This window comes from Cupressus sempervirens, chromosome 2, assembly GCF_028749045.1.
Source record: "Cupressus sempervirens isolate cs-2001-9-10 chromosome 2, ASM2874904v1, whole genome shotgun sequence".
NCBI classification, from domain to species: domain Eukaryota; kingdom Viridiplantae; phylum Streptophyta; class Pinopsida; order Cupressales; family Cupressaceae; genus Cupressus; species Cupressus sempervirens.
The window spans coordinates 425,192,966-425,218,949 of record NC_143119.1 but is presented as its reverse complement, the minus strand read 5'-3'; the positions used below and the strand labels follow the sequence as shown (position 1 = coordinate 425,218,949).

The 25,984-nt window shown below is 37.4% G+C and overlaps 1 protein-coding gene across 3 annotated transcripts in view; it reads right to left on the bottom strand.

The window, feature by feature from the left end:
* Positions 1 to 25,984, bottom strand: part of LOC149572907 (L-arabinokinase-like) — a 245,053-nt gene that overhangs the window by 132,126 nt on the left and 86,943 nt on the right. For all 3 annotated transcript variants that reach the window (XM_089814011.1, XM_089814012.1, XM_089814013.1), the window contains 7 exons: positions 24,006 to 24,059; positions 23,815 to 23,917; positions 23,609 to 23,718; positions 23,368 to 23,487; positions 22,859 to 22,915; positions 558 to 736; positions 290 to 458 (listed from right to left, as the gene is read on the bottom strand). In XM_089814011.1, coding sequence (XP_089670137.1) covers positions 290 to 458; positions 558 to 736; positions 22,859 to 22,915; positions 23,368 to 23,487; positions 23,609 to 23,718; positions 23,815 to 23,917; positions 24,006 to 24,059 — 792 coding nt within the window. The remainder of the gene's footprint in view (positions 1 to 289; positions 459 to 557; positions 737 to 22,858; positions 22,916 to 23,367; positions 23,488 to 23,608; positions 23,719 to 23,814; positions 23,918 to 24,005; positions 24,060 to 25,984) is intronic.

Sequence of the window (25,984 nt, the reverse complement as noted above, 5' to 3'; positions counted from 1 at the left end):
TAGAATGTTCTCAAGCATTAGACCCTTAACTAATTTAGTGGGTGTGAAACAAGTTGCCAAAGAGATCAAACTTTCAAACTTGACTAAAAGTTATGTTAATGTAGACTCACAAAGTAGTTTGTGGGTATGAATGCACTTAGAAATGCAGTTGAGTAGCATGAACACATAGAGAAGGATATAATTTTCATGTCTATAAATCTCACAGCTTCCTAATGGCTACAGAAAATTCAGCGCTAGAAGACACACACTACATGAATCACTAAATGCATAAAGCTAGAAAAACAGAGACCTCCCAGTTGAATAAACCAGCTGCAGCTAAACGCTCACGAACATTACGCCTCTCTGTTTTCTCATTTGAACTAAAACCGAAATCCAAGCTTGCCAAACTCTTCAGAAAGGCCACTGTGTCTGGCAAACCATGCAGTTCTCCATGGAGAATCTTGAACTCGTCGAAATATCTAATTAAGATATAAGATATGAGATTCTTAGCATGGAAAGATCCACTCGCAAATGTCAAAATGGATGTGAAAAAATAAATAAAAGCACTCTAAACTTACAGTTCTTTGGCACAAGTTATATTAAATCCACTTCTATCTTTACTAGGTACCATAGGACGGAGACCAAGCTCATTTTCTGCATGAGAATACCATTCCGGGATAGATATATCACGTCCAGGGATCCTTTGTAACTGAAATCCAAGAATAATAGCATCCTGCAATCTCCTTGCTCCACTATACTGCAAGATAGTTAACAAAACAGTAAAAACTACATTAGTGCAATATGAAAATGTATAATGACTTTGGACAACTCTTCGACATTTTCTTGTGAAACATGACACAGACTTACACCATTGCAGAATAATATGGAAAGAATTCCATTTAAGGGGCAACAGAAAAGAAAGCGATTTTATAACTACCATATCTAAGGAGAGGACACTTTAACTATATAAATTTAAGGACCACAAAAACTTTTAAGTATGTTTTTATTCTTGCTTTCTTCATGGAAATAACTGTTTACAAATTTTAAACTATCAGGCCAAAAAAGATTTGGTTCTGGATATATGTGAGCTAACTTTTGAAAAACTGGCCCACCTATGAGATAATGGAACATTAAATAATACCAAATACGGCTGGTTTTACCTCAAAGGGGGATGTTTGGCGCAATCTCAGTGAAAGGACTCCAAACATGTTCATTAAATAAAATCCATATTATTGTACTTGCCAGGTTTGCAGTAACAATGCCTGGTGAAACTAGCACCTGCTACCTTTCCCATTCCAGTTAGACACATTTTCGTAGGTTATTCAATAAAGAGGTCAAGTCACATTTGCCCAGGCTATTCAATAAACATGTCAACACCATTCAAATCCAGGTCAAACTGGGTAGTATCATCAAAATATGGAAAGTTTCCAATAACAACCTGTTTATTGAAATGAATGGCAGATTTTTTAATATGGGTGTCTTGTCTGTCATAAATCCCTCAAGATTGAAATTTTTAATCACTTTTACACATTCAAGCAGCAGTTCAAAAAAAATTCAGACCTTACACTTCATCATGCCCAAAATAGATATATACTTTTTCTTTTTTATAAGGAAAAACAGTAATCACATAGCTACAGATTGACCTGACTTTTTGTCACCTCTGAATATGCAAGAGCTTAATCATCAACAAATAACTTTTATTCTTACCTAATAGGAACAAAAACTGAAGCAAAACAACATATACTATGGGTTTTATGAGAGAAACTTCAAATTTTTATTATAATTTTAACACTTTTTCACCATCAGGCAGCAGTTGAGCGATTTTTCAGAGTATCCTGCCGATTGTACCCAAAAGAAGACTTATACTATTCCTTTCAAAGCAAAAACAGAAATGACAAGGCTACACATTGACCCACCTGACTTTTTGTCACCTCTACAAGTACAAGACCTGAATCATTGACATATAATTCCATTGTGACTGAAGAGAACCATAAGCTGAAGAGGAACATCTTATACTATTGGTTTTATGTATCAAAATGACATTGAATGATTGAACAGCATAATTTCAAACTTCCTTCTGTTCTATGAGAACTACTACTGCAATCATTCCATAGATATATTTTAAACAGAAGCCAAAAGGCTACAAAGACATTCAGTTCCCTAAGATCCCTGCATTCTTTCTCAACTCAATCCCAGATGAATAGATGTAGCAGAAACAACTGATCCCATTAATGCCACCTCCAGCTCCATGGCAATACCATAACCATATTATGAATTGTAACATGTACATGTCTCTTGTTCCTTGGTAGATAATGTCTCGCTATTCTTGGGCACATCTAATTTAGCCTACCCTAAGGTCATTTCATCCATGAGCCATAGCATGCAGAATTAAATTCTGCTATGCGCTGGTAATGTGAATTTTCTAAACTCCACTTTTATTGTGTGTCATGTCCCCTTTTCAAATAATTAAAAATAATAATCTTTTCTAAGGCAGGCAGGCCCAAAAAGGTGAAGTTTCGGAAAAAGGGGATAATCTTTGGAAGCTAATGGACTAATAAATGAAAATTATTATTAAAATTTGTTTTATTAACCCCTCTTGGACGTGAGTTAGGGTTATGCCCTCTTTTAAGGAGTTTGGAGGCATTTTGGGCTCATTCCAGAACTTGATAATTGCTCATTTCTTTGTTATTCTTCAGAGGCTGCCAAACCTGTGGAGAAGGAGACCCAAGAACGGGAGTTTGCAGGTTTACAGGAAGGCTAAGGACGGGAGTTTGAAGCCATTCCATGTGCATGCTCATGCAGAGTTTGCCTTTGTGCTGAACAGTGCAGATTTGTGGTTTTTCGGGTGTGTTTTTTGTAAGAGTTTGGTGTTTCCGGTTGAGTATTTCATATCAGTTTGGGTTGCTGCTGTATTTCAAACTTTTAGATGTTAAAATAGAGCTGAATATATGTATTTGGTCGTGATTATACTTCTGTGATAAATTATTAGTGTTTTTGTGGTGTTTCCGGGCTATTCTATGTTGTTTTCGGGAGCCCGATGAGCATTGTTTTTATCCGCCGTTTGGGAGCTATTGTATGAATGTTATACAGATCTGAAAAATGTCATTTTGTAGGCTGTTATGCTGCTGAAATTTCTATAAAAATGTCCACTTTCAGATTTACTAATAATATGTGAAGCTGTGAAGTTTTTGACACTATTTCCGGCATACTCGATTTGGGGTTTATTGGGAAATTTGGTGGATCTTTGTGATATTGGTTGTTTGATTTTGAAAATCTGATTAGAGGCTTGAAATATCATTTAAAATCAGAAATGGGACATTTCATTGTGTATATAAGATAAGATAAATCTACTCATGTCCAACAAAAGACCACAAAGAGGTTCTAAGGGACTGGAAAGCATACAACAAGGCCACAGCCAACAGAGGGACATCAAAAAGTGTCTAGGTAAAGAACAAGCAAGAAAGAACCAACCAAGAGACCAGAAGAACAAAGCCAAAAGCAACTAAGGCACCCTAGCTGAGTAGTCCATGATTGAAGAATACGGTCTTGGGTGAGGGTGGGCCTTGGAGGTTGGATGTTGTCACCAAGAGTATTCCCTACGAGGCCTCACAGACTTGATGTGTCTCAAGCCTGGTGGGCCCAGCGACCCCTTCAAGCTCTGTGTCAAGACATACACATGGAGATAGAGCTGATAAGCTGATCCAAAACCTGTGTCGATGGGAATTGGAGCTACAAGGTGTCACGATGTCGCGTAGCCTCTTGGAGGTAGAGAGAAAGGCACCAATGGTCGATATATCTGAAGAAAGATGCGTGCAATTTGCAATCACGAAACAAGCAGTAAAATCTCAACCTAATCTCATTGTAAATGGGGCATCAAAAAATAAAGTACATCTTGGTGTCCGCCTCCCCCAGGCGGCAAAGACGACAGATCCGAGCAACTTTATATATAGTGACCCATTTGAATATGGAGCCTATGGGAGCCCACTCTTAAAGAACCCAAGGAGATAAGGAGGGCATGATTCCAACAACAGGCAAGATACGAGGGGCATAGAATAATCCTATCCCGAAGATCCAAAAAGTGCTTTGCGTAAAAGGCCATCCTCGATCAGAGCTCCCCTGCGGGGTTACTCCAAGTCATGCAAAGATATAGTCTATAAATGTTGAGTCTGACATGCTCATTCAGCTCTTGCCAATTGGGGAGGAGGTGAGCGAGGGCATCCAAAGAGAATTGGAAAGGGGGAAGATGATCCATAATAACACCCATAGAACTCAGCAAGGCAACAACTTGAGCATACCAACAAGAAGCTCTACAAGTAAAATCAGTTCTCACAATCATCTCAAAGCAATAGTATGCAAGATAAGAGTATTTATGACAACCCTCAAAAGAATCAACGAAGCTCTGGAGACGATGAAGGAACCCAACTACATCAAAGATGACACCGAGCCTAAAAGGATGAGCACCAAACTTGGCAAAAATAACACTGAGGGGTGAACCGATGACATATGAGGATACAACGAAGAAGCTTGATCTGGATCCGTGCAACTGAAGTCCAATCTAATTCTTGAAGGGAGGGCCCCTAAATCAAAGAACTATAGAGCACAATTGGTCTGAAAAGGGAGTCCAAAATCAATATCTTGGATGTGGTGTCCTAAAAGTGGGTTTTGAAGCACTGCCTCTCCAAAACAAGGGAACCAAGCCCCTTGTTAACCCAAGTCTGCATGGCAAGTCTCATGCTAAAGTGGGGTCTAGAGAACTTAACCCCCAGGTAGATATACAATGAAGCAATCTCGATTTCATTGACCTAAAAGTGGAAATGGAGATGGGAAGTCTCCAAGCAATTGAAGACTATAACTTTGTGTTTAACCCAAGTTCACAACCAGTCATCATGAGTTGCAAAAAGAAACCAAACTATCAAGTAGACGTTGGAGACCATCTGGGGAGCAAGCCATAAGAACCACATCATCAATAAACAACAAAATGGAGATTAAGACCTGATACAAGTAGGCAACCATCATCACTGTGATGTTCCCATAATAAAATAAATCATTTATCAAACTATTGTAACAGGTCGATTGATTTTTTTTGTATCTCAGACCCATTCTTATTTTGTTTCCGTAGTTTGTGTTGTCGTCAGCTATCTCTGTACACCCTCGGAAAGTTTTTCCCAACGGGTATTTAAGCACAGCTTAGAGGTAGTCTTTAGGTATGCAATTTGGATTATTTCTTTGTACTGCAAATTCTAGTTGGGATTCTCTGTTGTTCGCCATTTCGGAAGTGAAAGATCTTCCCTATTTAACTCTTCCAGTTTTGATGGGATTCAACCCTCACCCTATTTCGTCACCTGTAGCACTTCGCTCGGATCTGGCAAATCGGAGCACTATTATCTTGCGAATTGATGAAGTCGTTATTATCAAATGCTCTTGTGTTGAATGAATAAGGTATTTCACAAAGCGTTCTATGTTTTCTATCCTTGCATTCTACCTTCCACTCTATTGTCTACAAATTTCATATTTCATTTCGTATTCACCTTCCTCCTATGTATTGATTGTATGGCCCTCTTTATCCCACCATACAGTCTTCTTGTACGACTCACCCCACACTTCATAACCCTTTGGAAATCACCGTACGTCCCTCTAATGCCCTCTGGAAATCACGGTACAGCCCCATTGCATCTTCTTGTTTGCCTTCTGTACAGCCTTCCATCTGTATAGCCTTTCCATCAACACCATACGGCCAAGCTTCCTACGTACGGCTCATAATGTCCTCCGTACAACCATCACTTCTCCTTCAACCCTACGTCGTCAACCTCCTTCCACACTCATCATACAACATCCTTCATCTATACCGTACAACCCTTCCTGTGCCATCGTACAGCACATCCTTTGTCCCACATCAAACCATACGACCTGTACTATACGACTTCCCTCAAGTGTCTGTACATCAACAAAGAAACATTCATACGCCATCTCCACTCAGCCGTATTAGCCTCCAGGTCACCGTATGCATTCCAACTGATTGTCAAATTGTCTGGAGAAGAGTGTAAACCATATACTAGAATGGAACATTACAGTTGTATCAAAGCACTTTGATACTGCCAGCCTGTGGACAGTGAATGAGATTTTATAGCCGGAAGAGAAGGACACATTTCGTTGATCGAATGGCTGCCGAATTGGAACCAACAGTTGCCGAACTAGTGGCACTACTAAGGGAACTTGCAAGGAATCAGGCACAGATCATTGATACTCAACGACTCATGGATGAAACTCTCAAGAAGTTGGTGGACAATAAAATATCTTGAGAACAAAATGGTCATAGTGCGGACTCGGTGTCGGGTAAATCAAACCATCATCCAATACGCTCTCGACCTTCCATCTCAACTTTTCCTCCACGGATAGAGGCACAACACAGAGGGAAACAACCAACCTTTGAAGAGATGCAAGAACAACTAAGAGAAGACTAGAAGAATGCAAATCTTGAGGAAGAGATATCCTACAAAGATTACGTGGATCTGAGAATGAGATATTCGGGAGGCGAAAATCAAGGATATTTTAACGATGATCTCAGAAGAAAGTTGAGTAAAGTAAGTCTATCTCCATTTGATGGATCCAGTTCCATATATGCGCAAGCATGGGTAATGAAAGCCGATACTTCCAACTAAATCCTATACCAAAAGAAAAAGCAATCAAATTTGTGACGCTACACTTGGAGGAAGTTGCACATGAATGGTGGCATCATGGCACCATCACACTAAGGCATGATCAAATAAATACTTATGCGGAATTCGCGGAGAAATTGATAGAGCGATTTGATGGTAAAGATCCGGAACTCAATTTCAAAGATTTGCCACAACTGAGACAAACTGGATCAATCAATCAGTTCATTGCGGAATTTCAAAAACTCTCTATTTTGGTCACGGACATTTTTGAAAGAAAATGGGTAGTGCTTTTAATGGACGAACTAACAGAACCTCTGAAAGGTTGGGTAAAGGGGTTCAATCCTGCCACCCTGTTAGAGGCAATCAATAAAGCGTGGAGTATGGCATCGTCATCAACGTCATCCTTCTGAAGTTACTCACATTCCAAACCGCCGGCATTTCCAAGGAACAAACCTCTGCCCTGGAACCCGTCGTTGGACAAAGCTACTAGACAAGAACTCCGGAGGAAGAAACTGTGTTTCAATTGCAAGGGACCTTGGGAGCCTAGTCATAGATGCCTCGGAAAAGGGAAGATCCATTACATTGAAGTCGTGTCCGATGATGACGATGAACAGGAAGAAATGTCGGCCGAAGACAACCAACCTCACAATGACACCAACATGGTCAATTTAAACCATGGAGAGAATTACAGCTTTGGTACGATGCGAAGGGACTATTGCCTTAGCCAGTAGCTCGAGGTGCACAGTTTTTCGTGTACGGGGAATCCTTCAAGGACAAAGGGTTATGGTGATGCTTGAAAGCAGAGCCACTCTAAACTTCATCAACTCATCTCTAGTGAAGCGAAGAGGCCTACCTACGGAGACGCACACAGGCTTTCAGGTCAAGGTTGCCGAAGGGACTCTTCTGCCCTGCACGCACCTTGTTCCTCAACTAAGTATGACAATGGCGAATCACACGGTAACTGAGGATTTTTCATAGTGGACCTTGATGACATGGAGGTTATTCTAGGCATATAGTGGATAGAGACACTTGATGAACACACTCAAAGATTCAAACGGATGGACTTCACTTTTTTTGACGATGAAAAGAAGGTTATACTCCACCAAATGGCAAATGAAAGTCCAAAGGAAATTTCTGCACATGGGATGGAGGCAATTTTTTAGCGTGATGACATTGTGTGGGTGGCACACTATTTTATCTTGGTGGAACCTATAAAAGGACAACGGACACCTCCACAAGATGATGAACTCTAGTATATTTTGAGTAAACATGATAAAGTTTTAATGGACATTCCTCCTGGCATACTGCCTCATCGAGGGTTTGAACATACTATCGAGTTGGAAGCAGTAGCCAAGCCGGTCATAACCACACCGTACCGACATCCCAAGAAATTAAAAGATGAGATCGAAAAGACGATTCAAGAATTGCTAGAGAAAGGATGGATCCATTCAAATTCTAGCCTTTTTGCATCATCTGTGGTGTTGGTTAAAAATAAGGACGAGACGATGCGCACGTATGTGGACTATTGTGCGTTGAACAAAAAAACAATAAAGAATATATATCCCATTCCAAGTATAGATGAGTTGTTGGATGAATTGCATGGCGCAGTCTATTTTTCGAAAATAGATCTTTGTTCTCGATACCATCAGATCTGCATGAGGGAGGAAGATGTAGAGAAGACGGCCTTTTGTTGTCACTACAAACATTATGAGTTTCTGGTCATGCCGTTCGGATTGACAAATGCACCTGCTACATTCCAATCATGCATGAATTGCATCTTCAACAAGCAATTGCATAAGTACTTATTGGTATTTTTTGATGATCTTATTTATAGCAAGACATGGGAGGAGCACCTGAAGCATCTGAATGAAATCCTGAGTATCATGGAGGAGCAATCTTTATTCGCCAAGCAATCCAAGTGTGAATTTGGTATGACAGAAATATTGTACCTAGGGCATGTTGTCAGTAAATATGGAGTCCAAGTCATCAGGAGAAGATTCAGGCTATCCTTGATTGGCCTCCCCCAAAATCACTCACGGCTTTGCAAGGATTTTTCGGACTGTACAGTTATTACCAGAGGTTCATTAAAGGATTCTCTCAGCTCAGTGCACCCTTAACGAATCTGACAAGAAATTGGTCTTTCCAGTGGAACGAAAAGGCACATCACTTTTGATAAACTGAAAGAGGCAATGAGCACTTGTCTCGTACTTGCATTGCCTGATATCACCCGACCATTCATTTTGTAGTGTGATGCATCTGGAGAAGGTATTGGCGCGGTACTGATATAGGACAGACATCCCATAGCATATGAAAGCAAGAAGCTTACACAAGCGGAACGCTTATATTCCATCTACGACAAAGAAATGTTGGGCATCGTACATGTACTAACCAAGTTTTGGCAATATCTAGTGGGTGCCAAGTTTGTCGTCCGTATGGATCACAAAAATTTGAGATATTTTTTAGACCAACGAGATTTGAATGAAAGGTAACAAAAATGGGTATGCAAGGTTCAAGGTTTTGATTTTGACATTGACTATGTGAAAGGGAAGAACAATGTGGTTGCAGATGCCTTGTCCAGGAAACCCGCCATCTACTCACTAAACCAGATTTTAGCTGACTGGAAGGCACATCTATTGGTAGAATACTCCAAAAATACATTTTTCTATGAACTAATGGATGGCAACACTCAGGATGATTGGTATAGAGTGGTGGATGACATCATCTACTATAAGAATCAAATATTGTTGGTGTTGGAATCCAAATTGAAGCAGAAAATTTTGAAGGAAGTACACGACTAACCCTTGGCAAGACGCCCGAGTTTCCTCAAAACTTACAGAAGTCTCTGAGAGACATTTTCACGGAAAGGACTCAAAGGGGATGTGTTGCAATATGTAAGAGAGTGTGCAGTCTACCAATAGAACAAATCCGAACATACTCTACCTGCTGAGTTACTACAAACTCTGTCGATTCCAGAACATAAGTGGGAAAGTATCTCAATGGATTTAATAACAAGGCTTCCCAAGTTGAACAAAAAAGATTGTATTTTTGTGGTGGTTGATAGATTGACAAAGTACGCGCACTTCATCGTCATTCCCTCAGATTTTCAGGCCACACAAGTTGTCTATCTATTTTTTAGAGAAGTTTTTCATCTGCGCGATTTACCCCGAAACATTGTCAGTGATCGGGATGGGGCAATTCATCAGTATCTTCTGGACAAAACTATTTCAATTGGCAGGGACAAAATTGTCACCAAGTACTAGTTACCACCCTCAGACAGACAGACAAATGGAGATTGTGAACAAGTGGCTCAAAGGTTACCTTCGGAACTACGTTTCGGCACAACAACGAGCGTGGGTCAAATGGATACATCTAGGGGAGTATTGCTACAATACCACGTACCACATGTCCATTGGAATGACACCATTCAAGGTTCTTTATAGGTACGAACCCCTTCCCTTCATCGACATAGTTCTGGGTGACAGTCGTGCACTAAGGGCGAAGGATTGGCTTCAAGAGGGATAGGACATACTTAGATGCTTGAAGGAAAACCTACAGCAGGCACAAAATCAACAAAAGATGTACGCCAACAGACACAGAATGGAGAGGAGTTTCTAAGTAGGGTATTTGGTCTATCTCTGGCTCCAACCATACCGACAATCTTCATTGAAGGAAAAGGGAAAAGAAAAATTGAAGCCACAATTTTATGGCCCCTATCGTGTAGTTCGTTGCGTTGGTGAAGTCAAGTACGAACTAGAACTTCCAAAGGGAATCCATATTCATAAACGTTCTCCATGTTTCATGCCTGAAGAAGGTTGTAGGGCAGAACGTCACAATAGCCATGGACCTTCCACCACTCAATGAAGAAGGAAAGCTCATATTGGAACCAACCGAGATCATCAAAGTACGTGAGAAGACTCTGTAGAACCGCACGGTGAAGGAATATTTGGTGCGTTGGAAACACTTTCCATTGAACGACGCGAGGTGGGAAAGCGAGCACATTCTCTAGCACTCGGCATTACATTTACTTGAGGACAAACAAAATTTGGGACAGGAAGACTGTGATGTTCACCTTATAAAATAAATCATTTATCAAACTATTGTAATGGGCTGATTGATTTATTTTGTATCTTGGACCCATTTTTATTTTGTTTCCGTAGTTTATGTCGCCATCGGCTATCTTTGTACACCCTCGGAAGGTTTTCCCAGATGGGTATTTAAGCATGGCTTAGAGGTAGTCTGTAGGCATACAATTTGGATTATTTCTTTATACTATGAATTCCACTTGGGATTCTCTGTTGTTCGCCATTTCGGAAGTGAAAGATCTTCCCTATTTGGCTCTTCTGGTTTTGGTGGAATTCAACCCTCACCCTATTCCGTCGCCTGTAGCACTTCCCTCGAATCTGGCAAATCAGAGCACTATTATCTTATGAATTGATGAAGTCATTATTATCAAATTCTCTTGTGTTGAATGAATAAGGTATTTCACAAAGTGTTTTGTGTTTTCTTTCCTTGCATTTTACCTTCCACTCTATTGTCTGCAAATTCCATATTTCATTTCATATTCACCCTCCTCCTGTGCATTGATCGTACGGCCCTCTTTATCCCACACTACAGCCTTCTTGTACGACTCACCCCACACTTCGTAACCCTTTGGAAATCATCGTATGTCCCTATGTTGCCCTCTGGAAATCACCATACAGCCCCATTGCATCTTCTTGTTTGCCTTTTGTACGGCCTTTCCACCAACACCGTACGGCCAAGCTTCCTACGTATGGCTCATAGTGTCCTCCATACGGCCATTACTTCTCCTTCAACCATACACAATCAACCTCCTTCCACACTCATCGTACGGCATCCTTCATCTATACCATACGGCACTTCCTGTGCCATCGTATGACACATCCTTTGCCCCACATCAGACCATACGGCTTGTATTGTACGACTTCCCTCAAGTGTTCGTACATCAGCAAAAAAAAATCCGTACGCCATCTCCACTCAACCGTATTAGCCTCCAGGTCACCGTACGCATTCCAACTAATTGTCAAATTGTCCAGAGAAAAGAGTGTTTGTAAACCATATACTGGAACGGAACATTACAATCACGAAGCGAGAAATCTCAAAGAAAGGTCTCAAGCTTGTCGATGTAAATGCCAAAAAGGGTGGGAGAGAGAGGGAAGCCCTGCTTCACCCCAACAGTGATCTAAATAGGACCTGAGAAGCCCTGAGGAGTTCTAAATCTACCCACCGCGCACTCATACAGTCTCATGATAGCGGCCAAAATAATCTTTGGGATCCCAATTTCTTTGAATCTCTGAAAAAGAACCACATGGGGGACAAACTCATAAGCATTATGAAAGTCTAGAAAGTAGCAATGGACTTCCATAGAGTGATGCCAAGCCTCCTCAGTGATAGTTCGCAAGGCCAGAAATCATTACTATTTCAATCTCAATTTGCTCTGCAAGATAAGGAGAAGAAACTAGAGAAAATCATTGAGAAATTTGATGGCATATTCACCACTTTAGAGGAGACAACTAAGGTAAAGTGCAAACAGATCATGAGGCTAAATTGCTTAATCAACTATTTGAAAATGTGCAGAATGATTTGACTGTTTTAGGTACTTGTATTAAAGACTTGAGATAGAGTATATTAGAAGGCAAGCAAGTATATGTTGAATGTGCTAAAGCACATATTCATACTTCTGAGATATCTAAGACATTTAAGGATAAAGAGACTAAGATAGAAAAGTTTGCAGAGGACATCAAGTCTTGAGATGTAAAGATTATTGAGATAGATCGGAAAATAAGCAAAGCTTATGATAAGTTAAGAATCTTGCAGTAGGATAGAGATATAACGTTGAGAAGATTTGGTCTTGTAAGAGACCATTTATCTCCAAGGATAAATTTGATGCAGAAATAGTTGGACAAGCATCTAGAAGCAAGAGTCTTATGAGAAATTTACTTTCATGGACTTGAGTGGAGAAGAAATTGCAGCTCATGGCTTGTGAGCAGTAATAAATGTTGGAGAATTAGTCATGTCAACTTGGGATAAAGAGTTTGCAGCATTGAAGGCTAGTTTTGTAGATTGTATGACTCTTTTTGTAAAGAATCAAGCTGGAGGAAGGACAAAAACACAATTTTGACATGTATATAGCAGTTTTTGACTAACCTTTGTCATTGATGTCAAAGGGGGAGAAATGGACAGGAATTTAGTTTATATTTTGGAAAGATAGATATGAAAGGTATGTATAGCTTACTAAGTATGTAGAAAGGGGAGAATTTATATGTATAGTGAGCATAATCACAGGGGGAGTATAGCAGATAGAAGGATGATTAAGATGGTTTAATATAAGGATCCACAATTTTTGAAAATTTTGTTTTGGCCACCAAGTTTTGAAGATTTTGAAGTTTTTAGTAAACAATGTTATACTTAGCCAATTTCTCCTTATGTCATCATCAATGCCAAAGGGGAAAATTGTTGGCGATTTGGCTAAGGTAGTATAATTAGGGTTGTCATTAATGAAAACATAACTTAGTATTAAGATGGAAGAAGTTAAAGTTGAAGTCTGGTATAAGAAAACACTTAGAAATTGTCTAATTATAAAGACAAATTACAAGGTACAGGTTTATTGTTATGTTCGGCGAGCTTTACAAAAGGCATATTTTGTTTAGCAGGCTTAGAGGTAGATAGTATGGACACAATAGAAGACACGTGTAAGACCGCTAAAGATTCTATTATGTTTTGGTCATATTTTGGGAAGATTTTCAAGGATGGGTATAACATAGTAGAACAGGGCAACTGGCAGAGTATTGACTTGTCAAAATAAGATCTTGACATGGTAGGGACGACATCCTAGATGTTAACCCTTACATGGCAGAATGAGATGTTAAGTTTTAGAAGCATGTAAAGAAAGTTGAGGGTGGCAATTCAAAGTTTTGGATATAAAGGAAGATCTTTTGGTTTAGCGAACTTGCCAATTGTATTGTAATGATATGATTGCTATATGAGAGAACCTTGATGATATTTTATAGATGCAAATTTGATTATTCGAGAAGAGAAGGCTATTGCATGAAGTTTTGTATGTGTGGAACTACAAGGAGAAATCAAATATTCAAGATATCAGCACAGTCAAGGCTTTTTAACTATTCATATAACTAGTGAAGTTATATATGCATGTTTGGACAATGGGCTAAGCTTGCATTTTGTATTGTATAAACAACTCCTAGTAGGGTGTAGGCTTCTAACAAGGCCTAGTCCTCTCATAAGGACAAATACACTATATGCATGTAATAGACTCCTAATAGAGTCAGTATCTTTCACAAGATACTTTTGATTTGTCGGCACCATCTCCACCGGGGTTTTCCATTGGCTAGGGTTTCCCTAGTTAACAAAACATGATGTTATGAGTTACCTTATATTGTGATGTTTTTGCTTCTAATCTTACTGATATGTGCAAGTTTAAGATTCATAAATGATATCCATAGTTGGGTAGAAAGTTATTTGTAGTGCATAACTGATTCACCCCCTTCAAACCCCCACCCCGCCCCACCCCATCAATTATATCAATGTACTTTACTTTCTAACACAATCATGTTTTGGTTCTTAGCATAGTGAGGCAATATACAGGGTAGGATTTGGCTTGTCCTAGTATCAAAAGATTCACCTCAAATTTGATCACATTAAAATCCTTACAATAATCAAAGGCAACTTTGGGGCACATGTTAGTTGGTGAGGAGAGGACTTTCTCATCCTATACTATGACCATTGCAAGGATGGAAGTAGGAGATTGCACTTTTGATGAGGTAGGTTTTTGGACCCCTTGTGCAGAGATCCTACTTGTAATTTTTGTAATAAATTCTAGAACCTACATTATGTTTTTAGAACCTAAATTTTGTTTATTTTCATGCACATCAAAGGTTATTGACAACTTTTTCACAATATTTACAAATCAATGAGCCCCTGGAAGTTCTACTATAAGTTTTTGATGGGGAGAAGCCCTCTATGGGCTACATATATGAGACCATAGATAGGGCCAAGGAAGCCATTAGAACTATATATGGAGGAAACAAGCATAAGTATCGTCCCATTTGGGTGATAAAAGACGGCACCTATAGATTCACGGTCCATCCATGCAGCTTCTTATTAACTCAATCCAACATACCATTTCCACCATGATTTCAAGGCAGATGAGGAGGTTATGGGCGGCCTCTATTTATGGTACAACAAATGTCTTCTAGTTATACTGCAACTACACTACATGAGATAGATGCATTAGATAATGCAACAAGGGAGTTGTTTGGGAGTCAAAAGTGCAAAGTTGCTCACACAGAATTGCAAATAGGTAAAAATATATGTTAACTTGTTAAGTGCATAATTTGATTTATAATTTAGTCTTAAAGTTGGAAATGGGACTAATATTTTCCCTTTTCCTTATTTTAGATAGATGGTGGCAAACTTTTGGACCTACCACCCCAAACATTCAAAAATTGCCATCTGAATATTGACCCAACCATGTAGTACTTTGAGTTGTGAGCCCAACTACAGTATGTTCAAACACATTCACCTGAAAAGGTGCAATAAACTATCGATGGAGAGGATGAATGGCCTTGTATTTGTTCATCAAAACATTTTTCTTAGAACAAGACATATTTGGACAATGACTCCAGCCCAATCACACTAAAGGAGGTTGATCCAGAAATTGAGCATGTCACTGAGTCTACCAATCCTTTCTTTATAGATGAGGACTTTAAATGGATTGACTAGGTGGATAGAGAGGCTACAGTTGTGGCTATGGAAGAGGAGGATAAAATGGAATTGAGAACAACTAATGTTGGTTAGAGTGGTGGCTCACAGGCATAGACTATGGTTTTTCAGTCATATAGGACCTACTATAGACGTCTTTGTAGGAGGGCTGCAAACTATGTTACCCCAGGTTTCCGAGGGGGTGGGGACATGGGGACGGGGACATGGGTTTCTGGGACGGATTTTTTTTTTCTCGGAGCAGGGGACGGCAGGGGACGGCAGTGGGAACAGCTATATAAAATGTAGGAAAAATTTTAAATATACAAGGAAATTTTAAATATTCATATAAAAACATGTATAACACATGCTTATATAAATTGTAGAACCTTAACAGATAATGTTTGTGTTAAATAATTTAACTTTAGAGTTCACATGAGAGTGGAAATCAAACAAATTATCAAAACTGAAACATTAATTTTATGGGACAGCCAAGGGAAAGGTTTCCTGAAGTTTCTGAGTTTCTGAGACAGGGGGACGTGGGGACGGAGTCAATTTTTGCCGGAAATGCGTTCCCAGGTAACATAGGCTGCAAATGTCTTTGAAGTCGAGGGTAAGGATAAGCCATAAAATTGTTTTTGTTGTCATATACGTTAGGAACATTTGATCATGATTTCAAGGACTTCATATTCCATGAGTTTTATATATAATTGACAATATTTATAATTTTATATATCTATGTTATTTATTTATTTTAGCTACAATTTGCATTTGTACTTACGTGATTGATGTATATTTATATATGTGATCAAATTAGCTTCAATTTGATGATGTTATTGTCTCTTTACTCTTCTTTCAATAAAGGGTGCATTTAGCAAGTTCAAAATCCTAAAAAGTCTCTAAAATTCTTAGATTTTTCACTTTGACAAAGCCTTTGTTGAGTCACAAATCACAACTCAAGTCGGAATTGCCGAGAATGAGTCTAGGGAATTTGGCTACAACTCTATGCTAAGGACAACTTCATGAGAGTCCAAAATTGCTTTTCCAAGCACATTGTCAAGACTTTGCAAGGTGGATGACATACAAGGCTATCAATTGAGGCAATTAAGTTTCTAGAGAAGTATGGAGCATCGTTCATCCAATTCCTAACCTTCTCTTACATCAAGTTGTAAGGATTTTCTTTAGAACCATATAGACTCCCGAGGTATCCAACTTTGAAGATAGTTCTACTGGAAGCCGCTAGGTAGCTAACAACATATGATAAGATTCAAATGCGAAAGAGGAAGTTGAGGCTTCAATCCCCAATCACCATAGGAGATGAAGTTGAAATGTGTCCCTACCTACAAGAAACCAAAAATCAACAGATGAGCTACATTTCTATTCCATGAGGAGATCTACATTTGAACAGGCACATATTAATTGTCTTGATATTAAGTGTCCTTTCCTTGAAATACATTCCAAGGTCCTTGCAATCGATGAATTACTTGGTCTTGACATTGGTACTTCCGGTGAGTTAAATTTTGGAGAAGTAAAAGAAGAAATGGAATCAATTTACTTAAGAGATATGGAGTCCATTAAGAGGGATCAATTGGATGGTTCTCTCCCTTCTGATTTCCATTAATGATCTGGAAAAAGCATACTTCAAATTGTGATGGCACACTTGATACCTAAATGGAGAGGTTAGAGGTCATTGAACTACAATAGAGCAACCTGCCTAGTATTTCCATGGATGAACTTAACAAAATTAAGACTAAGTTCCTTGAATCTTCTAGAAGGGAGAAAGAAAATGGGGTGCCTCTCTTGGATTGAGTTGTACGATGACTAGGCATCTTCTTTTTTCCTATTGGTGCTCAAGCCATGGAAATTTCTCATTGGCACTTTTGTTGGCTCTTCATTTGCACTAGGTATGCATTCAATGATGGTAGAAACCCTAATAAGGGTTCTCTCTGAATTAATCTAAGTCATTAATTGTGATTTAATCTTGATCATTCGTTGTAATTGGGGCTCCTGTATACACCCCATTCCTTTTATTTGTAAAATGGAAGATTATTGGAGAATTGTTGCAAATATGGTACCAAATTTGCTCTATATTCATTGTTGTGTTGTGCATGGTTAATACCTGTAGTCTTTTGAAGTATTGCATGTCGATCTACGTTCCTCACTTAGAATAAATTTGATTTTAATTACTAGGTTAGAATTTGCATTTAGTAGTTTAGTAGGATAAGAGTAATTGTGATTGTATCCTTTATTTGATGGTCAAACCACTACCTGCTTACTTATTGTAAGTCTTGCCTTGCACAATCAAATGTCATTATTATGAGCTTAACTTCAATTGGGACTTGCTCATTGTTTTGGATCCATAGATGGGATTTGATGAAATGGTAGTAATTTGAATAGGTTTTGAACACACCTTAGAAGTTTGAACTAGGTTGGTGGAATTGATGACAAGATTGCATCTAGTAGAGTCCAAGGATATTCACTCTTTCTTGCATCCTTAAGTAGTAGCTAAAATTCATAAATTTAAGTTTATAGCATCTTGTAAGTTGGAATATTTTCATTGCACATTGTTAATCCATATCACTCAAAAGTCCAATGGACAAAGTCCTAATGAACAAGCATAAGTGCCCTCGTGATACCAGCATGTCATGTTATTATCACTGAGTAAGTATCCACCATTAAGAAGGAACCTTGGAGTCACCTCTATGATCTTTCATTGCAATTTTTAGCGTAAGTGGTGTATTTATTCAAAAGAGGATTCAACATTCGATGTTTCATCCTAAAACCTTGGGTGTTCTATCCTATATGTTGTAAGGGTATTGTTGGGTGGATATTTTGCAATCGGCAATTTTGGGAAAAAATTCAGTCACAAAATAGGATAACCAGCGACAGCATGTGAGACCAAGTCTCTCCTACCTTAAAGGGAAGGCTCCCCCTTCTCACCGTTCCTTGGATCAACTCAAGGTAAGCAAGAAGTCAAGAGATTTTGTAAAAAGGGTGTTACTATTATCCTTTCTTCTTAACTTTCAAAAAAGGATCCACTTATTTGTAAAGCGAATAATGGGCAATGTAAATATCGAACTACACTTCTATCAAGAGTTGGAAACAATGATACCAATAAATCTTCACTAACTCAAAGGTTAGCTAAAAATGTACCGGTTTGGCTCTAAGTCCGGTCGTACTTCTATATGGTAAAAGTTTTACAATTAGGGCACAAAGACTCCTAAAAGTAAGAACAATCTAACTATTTTGCGAATTAAGACGAAAATACAAGCTACAGACAAATCTTCTAGCTATGGATTTTCACAATTGTTCCTAGTCAAAGCTCGGGCTTCAATTGTTTCTTAACTCTTTTCAATTCAATTCACTAGAACAATTACCAATAACACAAGATGATATGAATCAAAGACAACTTGGATGAATCATAGACAAGCTTACAATTCATACAAAAAACAATCTCACTTAATCAAAGTTAAGTCTCAAATGCTCCTTTGTATTCACATTCTCTCAAAATAGCGCTCACACAAACAAAGTTATGCTAGCACAATTTCTCCAGAGTTTTCTTGCATAAAGATAATGATGATCTTACAATGAGGGGGCACTCCTTTATATAGGCAAAGAAGGGGGAGGAAAAAGTGGGAGCAACTCAACCAACTTTGACCAAGTCTAACTACAGAAAATAAAGGGTTACATGCAACTCGCATTACATCTTTTACATACACATGTAACTCGCATTACATGTAATTACACATCTTCATGTAATACATCTTCTTCAATTACAAACATGAAAGAAGAAGAAAACGGAAGAGAGTTGAAACGATCCTGAAGGACCTTGTACTTGATAATGCAATCCCAGATGATCACAGGATCAAAAGTTCCTATACTTTGTACCGCTGCATTCACCTTGATAACCATGGTGTTACGTCTTTTGATAACCTCTGACTTTGATGAATTGCCTGCTGTCATTTGAAAACTTGGAGTGATCAAACTTTTCTCGTTCAAGTTGTCGTGAAATCTCCTTTGTAGATCAGCACAAACTAGAGTCTCTAACACTTTGAAAATGTTCTTGACGATGTTCGGATGTACACTTGGAACAACTTTCCATCAACACCTTTAATTCTTTTCTTTTTTCTTTTTTTTATAAGTGCTTGGTGCATGGGAATGCGTGCAAATGAAGATTGTTGATTTCCACAATGTGACTTGGGCTTTCAAGATGTCATTGCACGAAAAATTATTACATGTAAATGCAACATGTAATAAGGAATTCAAAGTGAGATGACATGCAAATGCGAATGGAGGAGGAGCTTTTACATATAAGTGCAAATGGAAGATGAGGTGCAAAGCATGGAAAGATGTGGAAAATGGAAAAGTATGTATTTGCTCATGGAGGTGTGAATGCATATGGAGAGGTGAAAATGGAAGCGGAAAATGGGATTACATGCATATGCGGATAGTGAATGAGATGAAAAACATGTAATCACATTTGTTGGATGAGATGTGAAGTGTAATGACATGGAAATGGAATGTGAAAAATGATAATGCTTTTGCATGTAATGAAGGAAAAACAAGTTTTTGGGAATAAACTTCCAACTTCTCAAAATGGAGAAAAACCGACAAACAAGCACACAAAAGCAAAACAAAAGAAAAAACATACCTTTGAAAACAACTCAAAACATGCCAAGATGCAATGCACTCCAAAGATGAAATTCGAATTTGGAACTTGGGGTAGAACTAAAAACATCAAAATGAAGGAGAAATTCATATTTAAAGGAAAAATGCACAGTCTGAGGCAAAGATTTTTACAAATGGCATCCATTCAAAGATTTGATGCATAAAATCAGCAAAGATAAGCATGAATTAAAATGCAAGAAAGAAGAGGTCCACTTACATGAAGAATAAGTGCCAAAAATGAAGGAAAAGACGCTCTTTGTTTGAAATCTTCTTAAAAAATGGTGAGAACTTTTCCAATCTTCAAAATTCGAATGATGAAGGGCAGCAAACAAGGAGATTATTGTGCAAGATACCAAAACGTGCCCTAGATTGTCTCCTTTTTGCAACGTTTTGAAGATTTCAATCCCTTAAGACGTTTTTGCAAAAACGTGTTCTTTCAAGCAAAAAAGGTGATTCTCCAATCAAGTCGATTTGGTTTTTAAACACCAAAATGATGATCACAATGCAATGTAATCAGCTAATGAGGTAAAAATGATTTGATTCCAAACAAAAACGTGATCCAACTTTGAAGATTTATGGAGTTTTATGCAAACTCTGCCCTAGATTGGGAGATTTGAGCAAGTTTTTGGGCTCAATAAACTGATTTTTAATGGGGGCAAAATGATTACCACTCCAAAACACCTTGAATGCAAGTAATTTCATCCAAATCCATGAAGAAAATCTGTAGTTATGATCAAAATCGGAAGTTTTTGGAGAAAGAACATATTTTCTTCACAAAATAGGACATTTTCAAGTTCATTACATATTTTAAAACATGTTGGAAGGCAAAATCGGACCTTTTAGAGTCCATTGCATGTTTTTAAATATGTCTTCATGCATAATCTCACTTTTTGAAGCTCATTGCATATTTTAAAATGTGTTAGACTCCAAAATCGGACCTTTTGGAGTCACTTACATGTTTTAAAAACATGTCTCATCTTTTTGATGCACAAGCACAAAAAATCAACTTTTCATGTCATTGCATCAAAAAGGTCCACTTTTGAGGCACTAAAATGACCATATCTCTTGACTGACAACTCCGATTGACCTCTAGGTTAGACCGAATCGAAGGGGAAAACAAAAGGCATGACATGAGCAAATCCAAAGGACTAAAAACAAGCAAATGCAAACTCAAAAACAAAGAACGGACTATGAAAGCTTCAAAAATCAAGCAAAGGCTCAACAAAAAGCAAAACAAAAAAGACTTGACGAAGGCCTTCAGTAAAACAATTTGATATTCAAATTGAAATGGATCAATCGATCAACATTAAGCAATTGAATATCAAATTCAAGCTTAGAGAAACACAAAACTAGCTTGAAAAAGTTTCGTGCTGTTACCTACATTTTGTGGTGACAAAATGCAGGACAACAGGTATAATATTCACACCAATAGGTCAAATACTTCACTTCAAAACCATGTTTCATCTCCCTAGTAGTCTATTTTCTTCCTATGACCAAGCTTATATACTAATTTTTGTCATTATCTTTGTTGTAGATTGATTAATCTGTGATGCCTCCATTGGATTCATATCTATTGTTGCCTTGGCCCAAAGTACTTCTCTTCCAAATTGTTTGTTTATCAGTGTCTAAACTTTGTGTCTTTCACTTAATCAATCTCTTATTTATAATAAATTTTCTGCTATGCCAATGACATGATACTTGTGATAAACTTGTTGAGTGTATGTAGCCACCACATAAATTACCTTTTCTGACTTTATAGCAAATAAGTTCCTTTCATCCTACAACCTGATGATTATTAATTTTATAAAGTGATCTTGAATCTTCCATAAATTGGACTCTGATGGACCATAGTTAATTATATAAGCTCTATAATCGAGTTTTGTATGCTTATTTCTTTTAATTATAAGTTAAAATACCTTATTTTATTTTATTAAATCATTTACCTTTCAGTTTCTGAATTGGGGATATTATGCTACCATTATATTTCTTATAGGCTAAATCTTTAAAATATAATATTTGAATTGGTTAGGGTTTTCTAAATTTATTATTCTAGAATTTTATAGTGAGAACACACTTCTCATCATATGAGACTTGTATAGATGGATTTTTCCTTTATCCTAACCAAAACTAAGTAGATTATTAACATTTGACAGAAAGAAAATATAACTACTCATATGAAGGTGAGCCTGAATTTGATAGATACATCAAGTCTTATCCTCCAAAACAGCTGAGATGGTTGATTTCTATATTGAAGGGAGCAAAAACTAAAATTAAATTGTAGAAGTAAGAAAACTTTTCTAGATCTCAAAAGTTAACTCTGTGGTATTTAATATACTCTCAAATATGAATAGCATCATAGTTTTCAATCTTGACTACTTTCTGATAGTTACCGTATTAAACCTCCAAGTTTGATAACTCAACCTATCCTAATAAATAAATCATGTTTCATACAGTAACTTATGTATTAGAAACATCATACATATTTGGAACTAAACAAGCTACACAATTTTCAGTACCAAGAACACATTTCTTGCAAGCATAATTCTGGCTACCATCAAGATTTACTGTAGAAAGAAAAAACTATGTATGTTATCCAGATATTTTGTTTGCAATTTCTAACTTTCACTAAACATGAAGAAAAAATATTGCATGGATACAGATGAAAGAGTAACACATCAATAAAAGCAAGTAGACAGCTCATTTAGCACTGTTTATAACTCCAACAATTTTGCCATAAATGTAGATATTTCTCAATTATATGTAACTCAAAATTTAGAATGATAATCAAATGAAAGATGAGGGTAAATATGCACGGCCACCTTATCTGAAGTGTATAACTTTCCAATAGCAGTGTTCTGCAAGATTCTTGCAGCCACCTGTAAAAATTAAATGAAATTAGCTTTTTCTGCATTCTTACTATCTTATTTATCACAGGGAAAACCTTTTTGACATTTAATATAAAATTAACTGAACACAAGAGTCACTTTTAGAACATAGGCTATGAAACACAATCAGGAGAATAACCAAACTCTACACTAGAGTAGCAAGTAGACTAGAAAAATGGCCAATGCCTGTTCAAACTAGTTTAGTTCATTGAACAAGAAGGACCAGCAAAAATCTAGTCCATAATGTTTTGTCCCTATTTTTTCCATGTTTTTATCAAATAAGGAATTCAGTCATGCCAGCACGGATGGTGAAAGTCTAGTGCCTTATCATCCATCCAGTCCAACAAACAATGTACATGTGTACATGCTAAATCCCACTATATCCTATATACCTCCCATACTAGAGATCAAGATCCAAATTCAAAATCATGTAAAGAGCATACCTCACCGCCATTAATTGGTTCATCATAACAAGGTTTTAATTTTAGTGCACGGTCCAGGTATGGAATCCAGTGCCCAGTTAGTAAGTCACGTCTGATCATTTCAACACCTCCATTGTAGTACTGTCAAAATGAGAAATCAATAACACGCCGACAAGTAAATGAACATTACAATTCCAGTTCAGTGAGACTTTATTGCAACAAGATGAATATGGATGTCATAGTAAATCATTTCTGGTTTTACCTCAAGCATATTCCTCAAAAATGGTTCTTCATTAAAATAATCTCGACGAACAAAGACAAATGGTATCTTGTATGCCAATGCTTCACTGACAGTGCCATATCCAATTTTGCCTGGGTATTAAAATTTTTACTCTGTTAATCCACCATACAAAGTCATTGAAAGGCATACATGTATAACTCCTTCAAATTTAGGATGTCATGTCATACCAAGCATGCAGTCACTTGCTGCTATTAAGTCAGGTGTGTAAACATCTGTTGGAAGCCTTCTAAAGTTGCGTGGAAACTCCTGCTTTGGAGATGCAGCACATACCTTTCCCAGGGCACAGAAAGTGACAGCATCATTAGCTAGATAGCTACATTATTAAAGAAACATGCAGAGCAGAGGTTTGCATGTGCACCAGGCATATCCAACTCGGCGGCACTGATTCTTCCTTCAAGGCCCAGCTGGCCTCCTGAATATTTCAATATCGCAATAAATTAGTTTTAGGCATCAGCCAATTTAATGCATACTGAGTTAGATAGAATGTGTCTCTCTGGAAAATAAATGAATTTAGAGAATCAACTTATGATGAACCAAGCTGCTTCACCATTATAGGCAGTTTCTTGATCAAGATATGCACAATATTAGAGAGATGTCATCTTCAGAAACAATAATGCACGAACAATAATCCAGTGATCATAACAAGCATACTAGGCAAGTGGTATATCATTTATGTAGACTGAAATTCAATTGAGCTAGTTAAGAAAATATTTTAAAGGTAGTCCTCGTAAAGTTATTGTCAAGACTCGAGCTGTCATGGAATGCTAATTATTTCATTTCCATGTTAATTCTCATCTACATTAGACGGCTTCACAGAAAAACATTCCTTTCTCAAGGCTAAAGGAATAACAAGATCCAAGCTGCCCTCTGAATTGTAAGATATAATTGGAAGGCATCAACCTCTGCCCTTGCAAAATGATAATGAGTAGGCAATTAATAATTGCCTTTCAAGTTTCATACTTGTCTTCAAGTGATCCATTTCATGGTTTTGATAGGATCACATTGGCAGTATATTCTGGAAGAGTCTCCTTAGTAGCTAGTCTGGATTTAAATTCAGGGCTTGAGTCTGACAGTTCATCAACTAATTTTCCAGGCCTGGTACATTCAGGTTTAGCCATATTATGTTCATATATATCCACAGTAGCCAACCTAGGACAAATGTATTTATGAATGTAAATGTATTAGTTGACACCCTCCAATGTGACACAGAATGTAAAAAATGTGTGATAAAAACTAGCCTTATCTAAACAATATGTACTTGCTATCCACAACCAAGAAAATGTTTTCTAGGATGGTTCAGGCTCATGCTAAATGAAATTGGAGGTGCATCTTTTCGGTTTTATCTATAGAAAAAGACGAGCACACACTTTGACTACTAGATTTTTATGTCTTTTATCTAAAAGAACATCTTATAGTTAGTACCCACATGCTCAATTGAATGTAGAGACTACACAGTGCAAGTAAAAATAAAGATTGAATAGATTTATACATAAGAATACAAATGCTTTGCGATGCAAGTAACAATGAGCAATCCAAATCTGCAAATCTCAATCTCCGTTACTGTCATCAACCGCTATGATAAGAGGCAAAAATTAAACAATCATATATTCTTTCATATAAAACCCGATCATCGACTGGTAATCTATTTAACTTCATTAAATCCAACTGTAACTTAGTCAAGAGTAACTCCATATCCAACTTCTTCATATCTCAACAAGTCCCACAAAGCCAACATCAATTCAATGTTCTAAACCAAGAATACAGATCTGTCACAAATCTTGTAAACTGACTAGCATATACAAAAATAGATACCCTATTCATTACATGATTCGGCTTTTGAAGCTAACCATACAAAACAGCATTAAATTGTGGAACCCAATAATAAGAACATACAGAAACCTGATACCAAACTAAACAAGATATTTTTAAGTGGGACTTTGAACAAATGTTTGAGTCCATTTATTTGGGTCGATATGTCCCCAAATCAGAATAAATCCACCGATTCTATAAAACCTGATGCTCTATGCATTTCAAACCATACAATGAAGGAAATTGTATTTTTGTTTTTCATGTGATGGTTCATACTTCATAGTATATGTCGACCAATGTCTATGAATCGGGATCGGCTTCTAACCATAGAGATCAACTGTTATCAAACTGAAATTGACTAATACATGAATGTGGAATGTCCCCATTTCTGAGATAGATTTTAATAATAATATAGTTAAATAGAAGATTAGAAAATATTAATAAATAAAATATAATTATAACTATAATAATAATAATGTTGATTAAAGTAATCATGATAATAATACCCTATAATATATTATCATACAA